The sequence below is a fragment of the Sesamum indicum genome, linkage group LG8 (genome assembly GCF_026168435.1).
Source record: "Sesamum indicum cultivar Baizhima isolate 11 linkage group LG8, ASM2616843v1, whole genome shotgun sequence".
NCBI lineage: Eukaryota > Viridiplantae > Streptophyta > Magnoliopsida > Lamiales > Pedaliaceae > Sesamum > Sesamum indicum.
Genome location: NC_142664.1, coordinates 26,090,989 through 26,109,485, shown reverse-complemented (window position 1 = coordinate 26,109,485; position 18,497 = coordinate 26,090,989). Strand labels below are relative to the sequence as shown.

Here is an 18,497-nt window from a genome sequence, read left to right as displayed (position 1 = left end):
ACACAAAGAACCACACAAGCGCTAATCAAAAGCACTCCATTACTAGTTCTAAAGTGAAGTAAGAAGCCGGGAGATACAGCATGAGCATATTGATCAGGAACTTGGTTCGATTTGGTGTTGCTCAAGTGGATGGCATAAATTTTTCTGGTCTGAAGAGATTATCCCTTGAAGTGTCTTGCACCTTACCTGTTACCTCATAGCTATCCTCATATAAAAGGTCTAATTGCCCTCACCTTACCTCTAGCCTCCTCGGCTACACGACAGTACAGTCGCTTGCTCTTTTAATAGATCCCTGCCCACACTGGTTTTGGTACAACACTTAACCGCCCCCATTTGATCCATTGGCTCTCAGTGCACCAGGTCCATCCAACAATCGCACCCCTTATCTGCTGGAACGTGTACTCAAGAATAGCCTACAGACTAGAGATTGTTAATCTATCAAGAATCGTCAGTGCGAATCTTACGCATCTGTCAGCACTAAGTGGCAAGATTAGAATACAGCAATTTTCCCAAGTAAATCTCAAGAACCAGCATTCTATAGTTGCTGAGAAACCAAAGGCGGTGAAGTGACGAGCCAATATGCACTTCTGCAATTGAACAAGGCCTCTACATGACCTGGCTTGTATATCCATGTCCAAACCAGTGAACGAGTTATATCGTACTGATTCCCATCACTGATTGCAGTTGGAGGTTGGCCATGCATCTGTCAGCACTGAGTGGCAAGATTAGAATACAGCAATTTTCCCAAGTAAATCTCAAGAACCTGCATTCTATAGTTGCTGAGAAACCAAAGGCAGCGAAGTGACGAGCCAATATGCACTTCTGCAATTGAACAAGGCCTCTACATGACCTGGCTTGTATATCCATGTCCAAACCAGTGAATGAGTTATATCGTACTGATTCCCCATCACTGATTGCAGTTGGGGGTTGGCCATGCATCTGTCAGCACTAAGTGGCAAGACTAGAATACAGCAATTTTCCCAAGTAAATCTCAAGAACCTGCATTCTATAGCTGCTGAGAAACCAAAGGCAGCAAAGTGATGAGCCAATATGCACTTCTGCAATTGAACAAGGCCTCTACATGACCCGGCTTGTATATCCATGTCCAAACCAGTGAACGAGTTATACCGTACTGATTCCCCATCACTGATTGCAGTTGGGGGTTGGCCAGCCTCTACAGTCAGCTGCATATAGAGCGTGCAAAATTTCCCTGTGCAGGTGAGGAATTCAATTCACACAACTAATTATATTACAAGATTGCTTATACTTACCTTGTAATGGAAGCTCATCTCATAAGTGTGAAAAATCATCGTTGCCAAGTCTTCACAGAGTCACCTGCCCCCCTAAATGGCTTGGTGAAATAGCTCCCTTGATCTCACAACTTCAATCTAGCACAAGAAACCCCAAAACTCATAATATCCAAACATTCAATAATGATGATGGTAACAGTTCAGGAACTAATAAGAAATAAAATAATCTGCAAAATCATTAGAGACTGCCAAGAGAATACCATAAGGTCGCATCCCTTCATTTACATGGCACTAAAATCAAATACTGAACACGATACATAAGAAACATAGTGATCTTATCTGGCATCAAGGACAACAATTTGCAACCTGAACTAATAATAAATCCTTTAACAATAAACAGGTCTAAGAAAAATCTCTAGAGAGGTCTTAGCTTAACTTTATTTCATTGAATAACTATCCAGAATGAGCTCTCATATTGGTGCTGCACATGTTGTTCTGAAGTGTCCTGTCTGATTGCAACGGCTACAATGTACAACTCTCTTCACACGACCACGATCTTCTGCTCTAACACGCTTTTTCCTTGGTCGGCCAGGAGGACGCAGTGACTTAGGTGGATTAATAACCATTTCGACAGCTTTGCTGACACTGGGATCTCCATCAGATAACTCCTTCCACAGCGTTTTATCGGGAATAGGATGTATAGTCTGCGAGTATGTCTTACGATAAGTAGCAACAGTAAAGCAGCTCTCGGTGAATCTATGGACATTCTGCCTGCATGAGAGTAGAGCAGCAACAGCATGCGCGCAGGGTAGACCATACAGCTGCCATCCCCGACAAAGACAGCAGCGATTCCGGATATCAACAATGTTTGTCCCCTCGTGAGATATTACCTCAAATTCAGCTTCATTAGCACGAAGAACCTGGTATGTACGTGCACGCTCAAGAGCCTCGGCAACTCGCCTCTCTGCAGTAGGTACAAGAATGGATGTCCACTGCATACTAGTTTCTCGACGTTCATTGAACCAAGTCATGAGCTGCCTCCGGATGCATTCCATCATTTGAATTATTGGAAGACCTGAGGCCTCCAAAATCCAAGTATTTAAAGATTCCACTATATTAGCCGTCAAGTGTCCAAATCTTGTTCCCTCAAAATAAGCTGTAGCCCATAAACGAGGCGGAATCCGGCGAATCCAGTATGCGGCATCTTGAGATATCTCCTCAATCTCGAGAATTTTGGCTTCAAATTCAATAACTGTAAGAGCATGGGCAGCGTCCCACAAAAGGTTAACGAGCATTGTATTGTTAAATTCTTTGCGAAAGCTTTCACTCAAATGACGCATGCAAAAACCATGGAAAGCAGTGGGGAAATTGGCTTCCACACCATCCACAATGCCCTTTTGCCTATCTGACAGTATTGTAAGCCTTGGCATGTTCTCAGTATTGACCTCAAGAAGGTTATGAAGCTCCGAGAGAAACCACATCCAGTTATCATCATTCTCCTCATCAACAACACCAAAGGCCAAAGGGAAAAGGCCGCCGTCCCCATCAAAACCAGTAGCCAGAAGCAATGTACCTAAATATTTACTCTTCAAGAATGTCCTGTCAAGCCCAAGAAGAGGACGGCAGGCATTTAGGAAACCATATATTGATGCCTGGAATGAAATGAAGAGACGCTGAAAGCAGTTGTCTGCAGGATTTCCATAGACAGATGCAATACTTCCTGGGTTAGTCCGTTTTACTTGCTCGCAGTACTGTGGGAGGAGACGATAGCCTTCTTCAAAGGATCCTCGCATGGCAGCCATGATCCTTTCCTTTCCACGCCAAGCCTGCTTGTAGGATAATGTGATACCATGAACTCTATGAATTTCTTCCAGTATCTCTTTCGGCTTGTAATTAGGGTTCTCCCGGAGCCGTTGCTCTACGGAATTGGCAACCCACTGCACTGAGGCCTGCTGATGCCCAAGATGGGCAATTCCACCACATGTATGGTTATCATTGATGGTCCTGATTGTGAAAGTGGGTACACCAGGAAGCTTTGCAGCATGAATACGCCACGGGCACCCCTCACTGGCACATTTCGCAGTAAAGCGAGTTTTATCTGATTTTATGGTCTGCATTTCAAAGTGCAGGGCAATAGCTGTATCCCTCAAAGCCCTCCTACAAGCTTTGACATCAGGGAATTCTTGCCCCACATGAAGCTCATAGTTAGGGCTTATAGCAAGAGTTCGCTGCTGGAGGACATGAGAGGGAGTAACTATAAGAGCCTGGTGAAGACTCATATCATGCACTGAGTCTATACCCATGTCCTCGTGCTGGATCACCGCTAATTCCATATTCTCATCAAGTTCTTGGGTCTCAGAGACTGCCAATTCATTGTGATCAGACATATCTAACTCACTGCTCCCTCCATGTAAATGCACATCTTGGACTTCGTGCTCAGGTTTCTCCTCCATCGTTAACCTATTCCCCTGTTCATATTCATGATCATCATCGCCCTGGTTGTCGTGACCCTGCCCCAATCTGGCTTCTTGCTCATGAGGCTGTCCCATTTCCAACCCGTGGGTTTGAGCAATAGCCATGCTATGATTACGGTTTAGCACTACAGGCTGGCTATGACCAAGAGCTCCACTATTATTTTGTCCAAGCAGCACATCATGGTTTGCCATTTTTCCTTAGGCCTGCATTATTCATGATATTTCACTATCAAGTTTTAGGAAATAATTTAAAAAATTATATTCCAAGCAATTAGTAACACATCTAACAGGGTAAGTCAAACATTAAAGTGACCAGTTATATTTCATTTGCTTCAGCCAACTACACAAGTCCAGCTACCAAAATTCAATAGAATTTCATGGCAAAATATGAACATATAACAATACAGCATCCGATTACTCCTCGGGATATTGTGAAGCCAAAAATCCAGCCAGAATCACGACAAAATCACAAACACAAAAAATATTCCATGCAACAATAACCCCCCCCCCCCCCACACACACACACACATTCTACTACTGTAAGCACCAAATAGTAAATAAAGCAGATGTCCTCCATCCAGATAAATCCGTTCCATCACAAACCTCCCACTCAAACTCACAACAAAAGGAGAAACCAGCTAAAATTGAAACAAAAAACTCATCAGAATTTCATCCAGAGAACCAGAAAACAAAAGGGATGGATTAAAATCCCAGTATAAGTAACTAAAGAATAAAACTGAAACAGTACCTGAACAAACAACACGAAGCAAGAAAAAGCCAATTTTATGACATCAAGCTAGAGTCTTTCATAGAGCAGTGCCAAAACCCAGCTGCCAGAACACTCCCAGTACAAGAATCTGACAAACCCAACAAACGATCCGCCACAGATTACATACAGAAACAACCAAAATTCAGAAGCGTCAATGAAAAGAAAACAAATCACGCTTCGTCCCAGGGGTGTATAATAACAATAATTTGAAAGTGGCGGGTAAAGGGATAGAGGAAGGAGAGAAATGGGAAATTGGGGAAAAGAGAGAAGGTAGAAGGAAGGGCAGAAGAGGGTGTTGCGAAGGCTGGGAGCCGCTACCAATGCTGTGGGAGATGGGTATTTAGGTCAAAACTTGTCCGATCTTTTTTTCTTGCAATTTTGTACTTTACCCTATTACCCCTTTTTCATTATTCCTCCTCCTTTTTTCCTTTTTTCTTTTTCATTTTTCTTTTTCCGCCTTATTATACGTACATATATACATGTATATTTGTATACCTGCATAATATAATATCATATTTAATTGAATGAATTACAAAGTATGATTACTTTTAAAATGACCATTTTTAAGTTATTTATATATTAATATTGTAACTTGTGAATAATTACAAAAGTTAAAAAGACCTCTCAATAATTATTGAAATATTATTTTTACAATATTAATTCTTGTGGAATAGTTCCTTTTCTTTTCTGCATTTATATGTAAGAGAAGGTTAAAATATACATTCCATAAATTAAAAAAAATAAAGCAAATGTATATTTTTTAAAAAAAAAGTTATAAAAATATGGTAAAAATTTTACTTTTTGAAATTAATAACTAATCAAAACTCAAATATTTTACAAAAATATAAAAGAACGAAGTAATATTTTTTATTATATATATTGTTATTAAATTATTATAGTTTGACGTACATTCATTTAAGCATGCATATATTTTATAAGTAAAAACAAAATCAAATTGAAAAATATGGTTTTCATCTTATTTTGTGAAAAAAGTAAAGCAAGTTGAAATGAAGAAATCTTTTAATTCTATCTTAAATTAACCGATAGAATAATGTATTCCACCTCTCAGGTGGGACACATTACCCATAAATTAGAATTGCTAAGATCGGGCCAGATATTAATATTTAGTTCTAATACTCTGAAACAAACGTGTGATTAGGCATAATAATAAATAATTTTATTATGTCTGACCACACCAATCAAACGAGACCTTAAAGTGTTTAGATAATTAAGAAGTCAAAGCTTATAAGATGTTGCCGATGAGGCCTAACTCATTTGGCGAAGTTGAGACTCCATAATTCTAAATTGTGGGTTTAAACCCCACCAATGTGTAGGATATTCAAGTTGGTCTAGTTATACTTTAATATGTGTTGATTAAATATAATATATGATATTGATGAATAGTATTTGATTCTTATTATTATTATTGGTATTTGTTAAATATTGATGTTTGTAATAGTAATTTATTGCTATTTACTTAAAAAATTGCTTATAAAATGTTATAATATTTAATACAATAAATTCTTCATATTATAATAACCATTGAAAAAAATCATAAAACTATTAGAATTTTAAATCATATACTTTAAAATGAAATGATAATTTTAAATCATATAAAAGAAGATGGGTTCAGCTTAATTTTCTTTTAAATAATTTATAGATCTTGACTATTTTATTTTAAAATTTTATAAATTTTTCAAAAAAATATATATATATACATATACCAACCACTTTATAACATTATATAAATTTTCAAATACTTTTTAAGATATTTGGGAAAGTTTAAAAACTCATCGAAACACCCTATATGAGTTATGAAATCTGCAGTTGTTAGGCCAAAACCCTCGTGGTTTAATGGCACGTGCCATGTTTGTATAAATCTTACAATAATTAAATGTTATTGACCAGCTGGATAGAAATATTCTGTAAAAGATAGTTATTTTTTATTTTTATTATATAATAAATTTTGAAATAAATTATAGAGTTACATACGAAGGCCTTTTAGAGGTAGGAAATTTTGCTCCATGATATTTTAATTGATCCAATCTGAGTATATCTCAACTTTTGTAAAATGCTTTCCCTATGATAGTCATCGCGATTTTGAAATAGTTTAGGTTATGCATATAGTCCCCCTAAATTGAAAATTTATACGTATTTGGCGGAACATGTTAAAAAGATCAAAATTTTATATTTTATTGGTTTCTCTTTTCAGCTTTTTTTTTTTTTTAATACAGATTGTATATTCAAATTTTAAATTTTATTTTTTGTTGGTCTTATGCGATAGAATAAATTAAAATAAATAGATTAATAATATTAAAAAAAATTATAATTGAAGCAGACGTATGGAGTTTTTCACCACGAGTTTCCCTCCACAATTAATGCTAATTGAGCCATTTAAAAACGTTTGTTAGCTCTCAGGTACCAAATTGTTCTTTGCTATTCATTTCTCAATTTCCTATTTTTGTGCCCTAATTTTTTGTGTTATAGAGTTCTATTTCTATTATCCTTTCACCCTTTCCCCCTGGGGATCATTTCTTACAATACCAGCGATAAAAGGTAAAAACTGAAGGTGGCTTCCTCGGGTGATTCAAGTGTTCATCCGAAAACTACAGGTAAAAAGAACAAACCTATGATCCGATTTGCTGAAAGGCTTTTGCTTTTTGAGGGGAAGGGGGTGGGGTGGCGGGTGGCCACCTTTCGGCTCTATAATGCCAACTTTGTCACATTTCCAGAGTCATCAGTCAGCAGACTCTCTTTGGTCATACTGTCGGCTTCTCCTCTCCAACTTGTCTTTTTCCCATTATCTTAATCATTTTCCAACCAATCTCGTCCCTGATACATCTCTGTTGGAATTTTTCAAAGACTTAACTGTTACATCACCATCACCATAACATACACTTATATGTATTTGTATATATAGAGTGGGGACAGGAATATATCTGGGTTTCTTGTCTTTCTTTTCTTGGTTTGAATCCTGCTCATTTTGGTGTCTTTATTTTGCTCTATTTTGTCAGCGATCCATGTTCGGTGAAGCTGCTGATTTTCTTGGAGATCAGGTTTGATTCTATGCTGTTCTCCCGTTTTTTTCTTTTCATTGTTCGGAACTTTTGATTCTTTTTGGATATTGATGGTTTGTTCATACTTTCATGTGTATTTGGATTGCAATAAGAGTAACGTATGGACGAGTGTTGGTAATTTGAATGCAATAATTCTGTGATGGCATGACTATTTTGTTAAGGTTGACTCATTGTTTGCGTCATTGCTTTCTCGTTGTGCGTTAATCAGATGCTTGTTGGCTATTTCCTGAGGATGTAATGAATGCCTATTCTTTATGTTTTCAGTTTGCGGAGAATTCTGGTGTTTGACACCATGAGATTCATAGTTCAAGTAGAATCATGTATGCAGTTACTCGTTTTATGCTTAAAAATGTGCTTCAATCGATTTATGTTATCTTTCCTGTGTTATGCTGCTGGAGAAATCTGGTAGTCTGAATTTTTTCTAACATGCGTTTTTTATTTCTGTGGTTACAGTACTGGATTATCCTTTGTACCATCGGGGATATTGCATGCCTGTTTCATTGGAGTGATCAACCTCTCGCCCTGGAGTTTCAGGTCAAATGGATTCAAAGCAGAGTCCAGCCAATGAATCTGGGCAAAGAGTTTCTCTCAGTATTGCCTCACTTTTAGTTTCAGCAGTTCTCGAATGGATGCTGATTTTTTTGCTTTTTATTGATGCTAATTTCTCCTACTTGGTTACAAGGTTTGCTCGTTATTGCCAATTGCAAATTCCATGTTTGCTATGCTCAAGACTAGATCATGTCCTGGGCAGTGAAAGATCTGGCTTTTACTGGGATTTAATCTGCCACAGGCACAAGTTAAAGATCTCTTCTTTAGTTCTTTGTAAACTCCATGATAACCTTGTTGATGTTCATGGGACCTGTGAAAGTTGCTTGTTCTCATTCGCCACAGTAAACAAGTCAAATGCTGAAACTTACAGATTATTAGTTGGCAAACTGGGGGCTGAGCCTTACTGTGGCCTAGCTGAAGGTGCTACATCTGATGAACATAACAATGGTTCTTCTGGCACAAGAATATGTGCATGTTGCAATGAGCAATGGGTTTCCAGAACATATACTGAAAACTTGTTCCAGAGCAAATCAATTGACAGTGAGGGAGCTGAGCTTGATCCATGTGTTATGTCTAAATATAATGTGGATGAGGTGCAGGAGATAACGGAAAGATCATATCAATTAGGGCAAAAGTGGAACAAGGATGCTGACCTGCTGCCACACGTAGAATATACAAAGGTCAAGGTCACTTCTGATACGGAATCAGAAGGTCCTTTTTGGGATAATGAAAATGAAAATGAGAATGCACTTATTTGTGAAACGGAGATTTCAGCGGAAGATTCACCAGATGATTATGTATCTGTGGAACCTCAAATTATTGCTTTTGCTGATTGTCCAGCTTCAGAGAAGTCAATAGATCCAGTTCAACCAACTGAGTTTTCACTTACTGAGTCAGGGGACCCTACTAATTCCAGACATAATGTAGAACCTGAGGCACCAGTTGGGCATGGGTTAGAGGAACTTAACCGGAGGCAGCTTGACCATAAGAATGGTGTCAGTGAACCATCTGAACTCATATCTTCTTCGGAAGCACTACCATCTCCCAATATTAGTGGGACTCATTATTATGAATCAAAAGAGACCAGTAAGTCAAATTTGTATTACATTTTTCACTGTGTCCATGACCATATATTGGATTTCTTTTACATTCAAGCATTGGTGACAGTTTGGTGGTCCCAAAGTATCTATTTTCTAAAATGCATTCATGCTTTCATGAGAAGTCAAGCCTCCTGGTAAGCAAACATGGAGAAAACAGAAGAGTATGTACATGGATGCCTTTTGCCATTCAGCATATTGTTCCTGCAATTAATTACTGAACATATTCAATTATTTGTATCATAAACATATATTTGACTCATAAAATCAATTATAACAAGTTCCACGAATTTGTTGACTTGCAATTGTGGTTGATCTGTTGGCTTTTTTAGACCTGATACCTTTTGAATACATGAGTTGATTACGAACAATAGTTGGACACTTCCTTTTCTTCTAATCATTTTTCTTTTGAATCTGAAACCTTTGGGTTTAATTGTTTTGCCTTATCTAATTACCTCTTTGTTATTTATTTTAGATGATACAAGCCCCACTCAGATGGAGAAAGTAGTCCATGCTGAATGCGGGGAAGCTTCTAATCTGGCAAGTGACTCTGCTGGCACAGCTGAGCTATGGAAAGAAGTGGCTACAGAACATGAAGGCACTCTTAGAATTGGAAGAGAGCTTATTCCAGCAGATGAAATTCAAATGGATTTGAGACCTAATAAAAATGATAGTTTACAAATCTCTGAGTCTTTGGATCTTGGTGCTGCCTATAAATTAGCTCTTGGAATTAGGGGAAGACAGTTGTCTGGAAGACTCTTAGAACAACAACGGTCTATGAAGGAGTCTCTGAGAGCAAGTGAAGATTTGAAGCTCTTGCTATCACAAATATCTTCTCGAGGAATTGAAGTACCATTAAATGATATGAGTCCCAGGGTGTCTGCAAATAGTGAAGATTTTAAAGCTATGGATGCTTCTATTGCCACAGGGATTCAAATAATTCAAAGAAGGATCTCGCTTGAGAGAAATGATTCCACCTTATCTCTTGATGGGAGCACTATTAGTGAAATTGAAGGTGAAAGTGTGGAAGATCGTTTGAGACGACAGGTGGAGCATGACAAGAAAATAATGTCTACTTTGTATAAAGAATTAGAAGAAGAGAGAAATGCATCTGCAATTGCTGCTAATCAATCAATGGCCATGATTACTAGATTGCAAGAAGAGAAAGCGGCCCTCCATATGGAAGCCCTTCAGTGCCTAAGAATGATGGATGAACAAGCTGAGCATGATGATGAAGCACTGCAGCAAGCTAACGACCTGCTTACAGATAAGGAGAAACAGATTCAAGATCTTGAGTATGAGCTTGAGTTGTACAAGAACCAATTTGGAGATATATCTTTGCCCAATACCTGCGTCAAGCCAAGGCCTGAATCTGATGCAGGTGTATTGAAGGTGCACAAAATAGAAGCAAATTGTGAAAGTAATATGACTGCATTCAGCAACTCAGATAATGACAAACCTGATATTAGTAACAAAATTGATGGAGCATCAAAGACATTAGATAGGGAAATGGCTAGTGAACGGATCTCCTTGCCACAGTTTGAAGATGAAAAGGGATTCATTTTACAATGTTTGAGAAAGCTGGAAGAAAAGCTATATATGTTTGCCAAACATGATATCTATTCTGACATGATAGATGACGCTTCTTCAACAGGGAAGGTACTCAAGGCAAGTGCTCCTGAACAGCTTGATTCTGTGGGGGTTTCTCAAGAAAATGGCAGAAAAAAAAACAATAATCTACCAACGGATGGAGTCGTGCACAAGGAAACTCCATCTAAGGATCTATGTGGAAATGAGGATGAAAGTGAAGGATATGGTGAATTCAAGTCTGGCCAACATGCCAACAAAGATGCTGAGTTAGATGCACTTAGACATGAGCTTTCTGTTATGAACAACAGACTGGAAGCGCTGGAAGCAGAGAAAAACGTTATTGAGTGTTCGATTAACTCACTTGAGAAGGGAAGTGAAGGATTTGAATTAATCCGAGAAATAGCTGTTTGGCTACAAGAGTTACATTCGGTTCACATTAGAACACGAAGTGAAGATTTAACATGAAACTTCGGGTCTCAATACTTTTATGGTAAGCTCTAAATACTACTTTAACATGGAGATCTAGTTTTCATCGGTTCTTACCCTTTTTTTAACACACTGCAGTTACACTCTTTCTCTGTCGCTGTATGTATGCATAAGATCGGAGTTGTTTATAATGGAGCCATATTTAATCTTTGTCTAGTGTAGAAAAATAAGTGAATAATATGTCAAAGTGCTACCACAGATGAGGCAAATCTTGTGTATTCAATTAATAGTTGTGAAAAGGTAGATCCTGGTGAGCCTGCTTCTGCATGAGTATCTAATGTAGCTTTCACATATTTGGTTATGTCAACTCTGAAGCTTTAGTCTAGTACATAAGAAGTTTTAACATTGTGAATGAGAAGGAAAATCTTGATGTAATACTATTTATGAATATGGATGGTGACCATTAAAATTTCCTTACTGGGTTAGGTTCGTTAGATCACTATCAAAAGGGAAGCTGGAAATTATGGTGTATTCTAAGAAAAACATAAGATTGCAGGGTGCATTGCAGTGAATTACAGAATATTGCAGCACTGTTGACAACTGCCACATTTTGTTGATTATAGGCCTCATGGAACTTTTCACTAGTGTGAACACGTCAATGAACGATAATAGGATAAAGACACTTAGAAAGTAGACAGCAATAGGAAAGGATTACTGCCTTCGTCATTCAGTCATCCTTGAGCAGTTTTATTCTAAAATTCCTCTCTCCTCTTCTCTTCTCTCTCTCTGTCACCATCTGTTTTGTTTATGCTCTTGTACTTGATAGAAAATGAAATTGGGAACAGATCAAGCAAGAAATGAAAAGATGGAGGATGTGGTTGTAGGTTATCAAATACGAAAGTTAAATATGGTTATTCCAAGGAGTAATTTGTAAAAACAAGCTGTTTTTTATGTTTTCTGAACTAAAAATAAATTCCACTGAGAAAATAGATAGATGAAAAAGAGGAGGGCAAGAAGTAATCATAAGCACCAAAGTTTTGCCACTCTCTTTGAAGGTCCTCCAAAGGCAGAGCTCTAAGCAAACATGGGGCTTTGCACCAAAGAGAGGACATCTGTGATTTCAGTTGTGTTGTAATCCGTAATGATGTGTGCATCCAGTTCAACCAAACATAAAGCCATAGCAGAAAACAGTTTACTTCCTACAACATTCTAGTCTTTTTGCTTTCTTGGATCCCTAGAAACTCAGAAGAAAGATCTCATCTAACGAAAACAAAAATAGAACTTCTACTTACTCTTCTAATAAATAAAAAGCATCCTTCAAACTCTCTTCACAAAACGGAAATGAAGGAAACATGGCCATGATTTTGGACATGATAAAACCACTGACATCCTGTTGGTCGCCAAAGGAATAGGATGCTTTGACCATCTGATGATCATTTTTTACTATCTTGCCCTTGTAAAAAGAAATCCCTTTGAGGATTAGTCGGAATGTTACTTATTCAATCTGCAAGTTTCCTTCTCCACCACATACCAATTTCAATCGTTTATTTATTTATTTCTTGTTTCTTTTTTTTTTTTTTTTTGATTCTCATGTACGCATTAAAGCCTCCTGGAGGTTATATGACCTTGTTTATGCAAAGGAATTCATCATCATGAAATAACATATAGATTGCTTATATGACTTTGGCCCTTGTGATTTGAAATATACGTTCTTTTTATGTTTTATATCTCATTCAATTGACTACTGGCAAAAAAACATCTTAGTTTTTCATATATGCTGTTGACTATTCTGGCAGCTACCACAACATAATGTGTAAATTTCTGTCCAATAATTTTGTTGCAGAAATGGATTTGGTCCTCAGCGTGCAATAGGCATATAAAATATAAGTTTGTCTGAACTGCTGACACATTTGAAATTCAGAAATTCCTCTGACCACCAAAACCCAGTTTTTCTCAGTATATACTTAACGTGTCTTCCTTGTGTGAAACATTTCTTAACTCTTCTTATCTCTCCTTAAGGACTAATATTCTTGTCAAATGGTTTCTCCTGCTTTGCAATGAATTTATGATATAACATATTATAATGAACTCCTTTCCTCCACGATTTTTGGACAATGGAAGAAAGTTGGAGCTGGACATTTAGGGAGTGGTTCTTTTCATATCTATTATACATTTCTATGTTTTATGATTCTATTTGATCAAACTGCTTGCGATTCTACAATCTTCCAGTATTCCAGGTTCAGCTTAGTTATTGCCATGCTACTCGGCATTAGTGCCATGCCTGCCTAAAGTTCTCTTGTTTCATGTCTCTCATGTTCTATATTTCACTTATCTACGAAACTCTGATCTGATAGTTTTTGACTTTAGACAAGATCAAGCGTTGGTGGCCCGTATCCAGATTCCGAATACTCGGAGAGATTAATTATTCTTTTGTAAAACCTGGAGCAGATGCCATTTCATTAACTTGAGTTATGAGATTTAGTTCCTGTGGCATAACAATGTACAGTTGCTAAGGATTAATAACTTTCCCTAGTTTTATGGATAAACAAGATTATTAGTTGCCTACTCTTTGAGCGCATGAATGTTATAGAAATTCAAGAATGATTGCACCTTGTCTCATTTCTGGTGAAGCTTTAGTGCAAGTGGAACATAGGTTACTTGATCTCTAACTTTTTCCAGCTACTACATTGCACGTCTCCAGAAAAGAAGGCTTTTGTTAAATAGTTGTACTTTTATGTTTTCTATGGGAATTGAAAATCAGAACGATCTGAGACACATTGTCTGTTAAATTCTGTTTGGCACTCTGAAATTCTGCGCTCAACCAAAATTGCATGTAAACAATATGAGATGCTGTCTGTTAAATTTGATTTGGCAGTACCAGTATGTGAATTATGCTGTTTGTATAATGGGTTCGAGTGCTAAAAGATACACTGTGAGCTCTATTCTCCGCAAGATTGCTATAGACCCCTTGACCAAGAGATGCAATAGAATTGGAGAAGACCTGGGGAGAACCTCCAATAGAATCAGTCAACAATTACGTGGCATTTCCCGTTCACAATAGAAACGTCTTGTGAGATTATGATTTTTGTTCATCAGCTGTGAGAATCGATCTCAGCAAGTTAGCCCTTGCTTAAGTTACTGGGTCTTGGAAAGGAATTTGGTAGAATTGCCCATCAGAACTAAAGAATGCTGGTAGTTGGATCTTTTTAGTTTCTTGTGTTACTTGTGACAGTTACCTTCTTGAGAAATAACATGTGATCTTCAATGCTAGCCACGGTTTGTATGAGGTGCCGGGCGGTCGTAGAAACCTAGCAATTAAAAAGCTACATGCACAATCAAAGACGTGAAATTTTTCTGACATGTAGCAGCATTGTTTCTTGTTGCAATGTATTCGAATTGTCTGAACTATGTATCTTTTTTTATCTAATCTCAGAAAGGTAAATATACATGCTTGTTTTATGCAGGAACCTTATGACGTGCAGACAATTTTTTCCAATGCAGTATTCTGTTGGGTGTATCTCAGTGACCAAGTCTCTATGTTAATATGTTTTCCAGATGCCTAATGATAGAAATTGATTAACTCTTTGGAAACGGAAGAGAAGTATGCTATAAAGCTGCGTGTGGGATTGATGAACTAGTTGTGTACAGTTATACTTGGGATTCATCATAATAAAACTAAGGAAACGACGACAGCCTTGTTTGGTTTTGTTTTCATTCTCAATGTTTGAGTCTCAGTATTTCAAGTGTGTTTTTAGTTATGTATCTGGTCTTGTGCAAAAAATGAAAATACATTTGGATCAATATGTTTTGTGACAAGTTCTCATAGAATGAAAATGCGTTTGGATTAATATGTATTTTGATGGTTTGTCATACGAAAAAAAAATACTATTTTGTAATAATTTTTATATGAAAATGCATGAAATAATATATTTTTCTGGATTTATAATCCAATCTACTTAAGAAAATGCAAACCAGACATGATCCAAACATTCTTTGAATAAATTTGAAATGGCTTCTACATGGTTCCAACATCATGTGCATAAAGCAAGGGGAGTTCTTTTGCAATTGAAAAGAAAAGCAGTAGTAGGTAAACTATTGTGAGCAAGTAGAGGAAAAATGTAACTTTAGGTAGTAAACACAATTTTTATTAGGCAAACCCATATATTAAATGTTTGTTGAAGTTTTAGTGGCGCAGTTAATATTTGGACTATTTTTGCAAAAGACCCTTTAGTATGGGACCAAATTGACAATTAACTCAATAAAAATTGAAACTCCAATAGTTTAATGTCTATGCATTCACTTTAAGTCTTGACTTAATTGTTGAATTGGAATAGTCCCACCCCGGCCTATAGTTTCCTAAGTCATCGAATTTAGGAAAGGGGTAAATTATATTGACAGTTTTTGAAATTGGTTCAAAATACACAAACATGCCATCTATTTTTTTTTTTGTAAAATTACAGCTACACCCCCAAGAGTGTTAGTGCAATGTTTTTCATCAAGTGTTTGAGTAAATTTTGCCTTTGAATAGGGAGCTGTAGTTGTGGTTACAACTATAAACTCAAAGAATATATCTATAATTTTATATAAGATAGATAATGTCCTAATCTTAAAATGTGTCAATGTAATTTACCCTTTGAAAAATATAAAACATTTATGATGAATGGTGCTTCTTTATGGTACCCACAAACCTTTGCATATGTCTAAACTAGACACCAGTATTCTCCTTTTGCTATCTTAAAGAATCAAAACATGTGTGTAAAAAAAAAAAAAGTAAATGGTAGCATAAAATGTAGGTTCTTATGTTTCTATCTAATATGATGAAGTGATAAATGAATCATAACTCCATATAAAAGGATTGAAAAAAGACATGAAACTCACGATGTCCTAAAATATGGGAATTCATCCGTGCAAAATCCGTGTTGTTAGAGAATTTTAGCTTGCCATTATGTATATAGTCTAAATACGTTGTAAGACACAGACATATATTTTCATTTTATTTCCTAATGTTACATTTCACTAATACAATGACTTATTTCAAGATTCAAATGTTAATAACATTGTTTAGCAATTGATAAATTAATTGGACTTTGTACATTAATATTTTACATATATCTACAATTGTTCCAACATACATGCATGATGATAATCTTGATCATAGTTTTTCTTGTACAAGTCGCATTTGATGAAAAATAATGTTTATTAGCAATTTGCTAGGCAACAAATCTTAGGCATTTGTGTGGATGAAATATTCAAGAAAATTATTAAGGTTTATAAGTCGGCCGATCTTTCAAAATATAATACCAAACATGCAAACGACAACACAAAGAAATTCCACTCTTAATATTGAATAGTTCCATAAATACTTGCAGTATCTTAATAAGAAAAAAGATTGCACAGAAATTGTAGGAAAAAGTTACAAAATAAAGGAAGCAAATATATACAATTAATTTGGAGCCACATCTCTTCTATACAACATGGGACTGGGGATTCACTTTGCTTCCTAAGAAAACCTAACGTTGTAATAACTATTAAAATATGAATTCCAAGTATTAGCTATTCTCGTATCTAAACTGCCATACAATACAAGAATTGCTATGATCATATTTGGGAAGCCAAGAGGGGTCATATATCTTCTTCATAGTACCTACTACTTCTTTTCAACTTTGCCGTTTGCAGTTGCAGCTATTAGCGTATCGAATTTCTCGGACTTCTCCAGCACAATTTCGATCTAAATGGTATAACAACAATATAAGTTTTCGATAGAAAAAAATGCAAGTAACCAACCCCTTGTAATATTGCAAATGAGCAAATTATCCCCTTATATTTTTAGAAATGTAGCAATTTATCCAGGGGGTAAATTGTTGTTACTTTTTCATAGAAAAGGTAATTTATTCATTTGCAATATCATAGGATGGTAAATTGTATCAAAAATGTTCTCAATAATATGTATATGTAAGAATTAGTACAAATTAAATAATATATATATATATATATATATGTGGGTAAATTAGAGACTCACCCTAGCTTTGTGAATTACACGGCCCTTAGCTACATCTTTCATTCCAACAGTGGAGGTGACAATACCTGCAATTCATTTTAAGAACATTAATATTTCATATGAACTATATATCATTTAATTTCCCTCAATTTCTTAGAGTACTTAGGACATATTCTACTTTATTTATTCAAATAAATCACTTACTCTTCTCGGTCACAAATCCATTATTTTTCAGAATCTCAGCTATTGTTACAACGGTAGTGATGGCTGCAATGAATAATACAAAATTATCATCAACATAATCAAATAATTATTCGAGATGCACCAAATAATGCTCTAAATATTTGGAATTAGTTGATTTTTTCTTAAATAAACAACGCATGACCCTAACCTTGAAACAGATAAAAAAAAAAGAATTAAAAAAGACAAGGATGAAGATTGTTACCCATGCCCAAAGCAGAAAGTTCAATCTCTTTATGTTGTTGTAAGTACCTCTGCATAAGAAAGAAAAGAAAAAAATAACCCATTATCACTGTTCAGTTCCACTTAAACAAATTAAAATAAAACTAAAGTACTATATGTAGCATATTATATGCAAGTAAGTACAAATAAATAAGTAAAAAAGTTAAGAAATTGTGGGACGATAAATCTCAATCCCATTAATTTACATTGTCGAACGAATATTTAATTCAAATCAGGTCGATCATACAGGCGGGCTGGTGTTTCGTCAAATAGAAGCAATCCCAGGAGGAGAGCAGTACATTTAGCATGTGATTGGTTTGGAGAGACCGACGTGAATATGAATTTCCATGTGCTATATAAATATGTGAGAAAGAGAGAGAGAGAGTATTATGTAATTTACCTTTGCAAGATTGACATAGAAGAAGAGTGGCTTCTTTGTATTGGAGACTTGAATTCTATTCTTCTTGAGATTTTCGTTGTTTGTTTGTTTGATAGGAGAGGCAGGTGATGATGATGCCATTGTCATTTTTTGTCTCTAACAAAATATGCACTCTCTAATGCCTTTTGTGTTTGTTAAGTAATTGGGAAGGTATGTTTGCAGGAAAAATTGGTGGTGCAGCTGTTGTATAGCATTTTGACACAATCAACCCTTTCATTTTCACCATGTAAACATATATCTATCTATTCACAGTCAAGAAGTGTGGTTGTTAAAGGATTAAGGATATGGGAATTATTAAGAAAATCAAAGTCTTGCTTAATAGTAGGAGTAGGACCTCAATTCAGATGGATTAATGTCAATATACTT

The 18,497-nt window shown here is 36.1% G+C and overlaps 3 protein-coding genes across 6 annotated transcripts; 1 reads left to right on the top strand and 2 right to left on the bottom strand.

Annotated features, from left to right (window-relative positions):
* Nucleotides 1-1,507: 1,507 nt before the first annotated feature.
* Nucleotides 1,508-4,842, bottom strand: LOC105168895 (uncharacterized). Its single transcript, XM_011089090.3, has 2 exons — nt 4,473-4,842; nt 1,508-3,928 (listed from the first exon to the last, which is right to left on the bottom strand). The coding sequence occupies exon 2, from the start codon at nt 3,914-3,916 to the stop codon at nt 1,721-1,723; it is 2,196 nt and encodes a 731-aa protein (XP_011087392.1). The 5' UTR covers nt 3,917-3,928; nt 4,473-4,842; the 3' UTR covers nt 1,508-1,720.
* A 2,090-nt stretch (nt 4,843-6,932) lies between these two features.
* On the top strand, nt 6,933-15,086 carry LOC105168894 (putative myosin-binding protein 4). 4 transcript variants are annotated; one of them, XM_088884092.1, is made up of 6 exons: nt 6,933-7,105; nt 7,508-7,549; nt 7,835-7,890; nt 8,024-9,205; nt 9,692-11,296; nt 14,697-15,086. In XM_088884092.1, the coding sequence occupies exons 4-5, from the start codon at nt 8,110-8,112 to the stop codon at nt 11,269-11,271; spliced, it is 2,676 nt and encodes an 891-aa protein (XP_088740218.1). In that variant the 5' UTR covers nt 6,933-7,105; nt 7,508-7,549; nt 7,835-7,890; nt 8,024-8,109; the 3' UTR covers nt 11,272-11,296; nt 14,697-15,086. The 4 variants fall into 4 exon arrangements, with proteins under 4 accessions (XP_088740218.1, XP_011087390.1, XP_088740220.1 ...); XM_011089088.3 differs by lacking the exon at nt 7,835-7,890; XM_088884094.1 differs by lacking the exon at nt 6,933-7,105 and having other exon boundaries at nt 7,139-7,549.
* A 1,504-nt stretch (nt 15,087-16,590) lies between these two features.
* LOC105168893 (uncharacterized protein At2g34160) lies at nt 16,591-18,218 on the bottom strand. The gene is made up of 5 exons (XM_011089087.3): nt 18,093-18,218; nt 17,676-17,724; nt 17,435-17,497; nt 17,252-17,316; nt 16,591-16,960 (listed from the first exon to the last, which is right to left on the bottom strand). The coding sequence occupies exons 1-5, from the start codon at nt 18,216-18,218 to the stop codon at nt 16,880-16,882; spliced, it is 384 nt and encodes a 127-aa protein (XP_011087389.1). The 3' UTR covers nt 16,591-16,879.
* Between the last annotated feature and the right edge of the window lie 279 nt (nt 18,219-18,497).

Excerpts from the sequence above, each read along its gene's own strand:
- LOC105168895 (XM_011089090.3), bottom strand. The coding sequence starts at position 3,916 with ATGGCAAACCATGATGTGCTGCTTGGACAAAATAATAGTGGAGCTCTT.
- LOC105168894 (XM_011089088.3), top strand. The coding sequence starts at position 8,110 with ATGGATTCAAAGCAGAGTCCAGCCAATGAATCTGGGCAAAGAGTTTCT. Across the intron at positions 9,206-9,691 it reads TTATGAATCAAAAGAGACCA|ATGATACAAGCCCCACTCAG; the intron begins GTAAGTCAAATT and ends TATTTATTTTAG.
- LOC105168893 (XM_011089087.3), bottom strand. The coding sequence starts at position 18,218 with ATGACAATGGCATCATCATCACCTGCCTCTCCTATCAAACAAACAAAC. Across the intron at positions 17,498-17,675 it reads ACTTTCTGCTTTGGGCATGG|CCATCACTACCGTTGTAACA; the intron begins GTAACAATCTTC and ends TATTCATTGCAG. Across the intron at positions 17,317-17,434 it reads TGGATTTGTGACCGAGAAGA|GTATTGTCACCTCCACTGTT; the intron begins GTAAGTGATTTA and ends AATGAATTGCAG.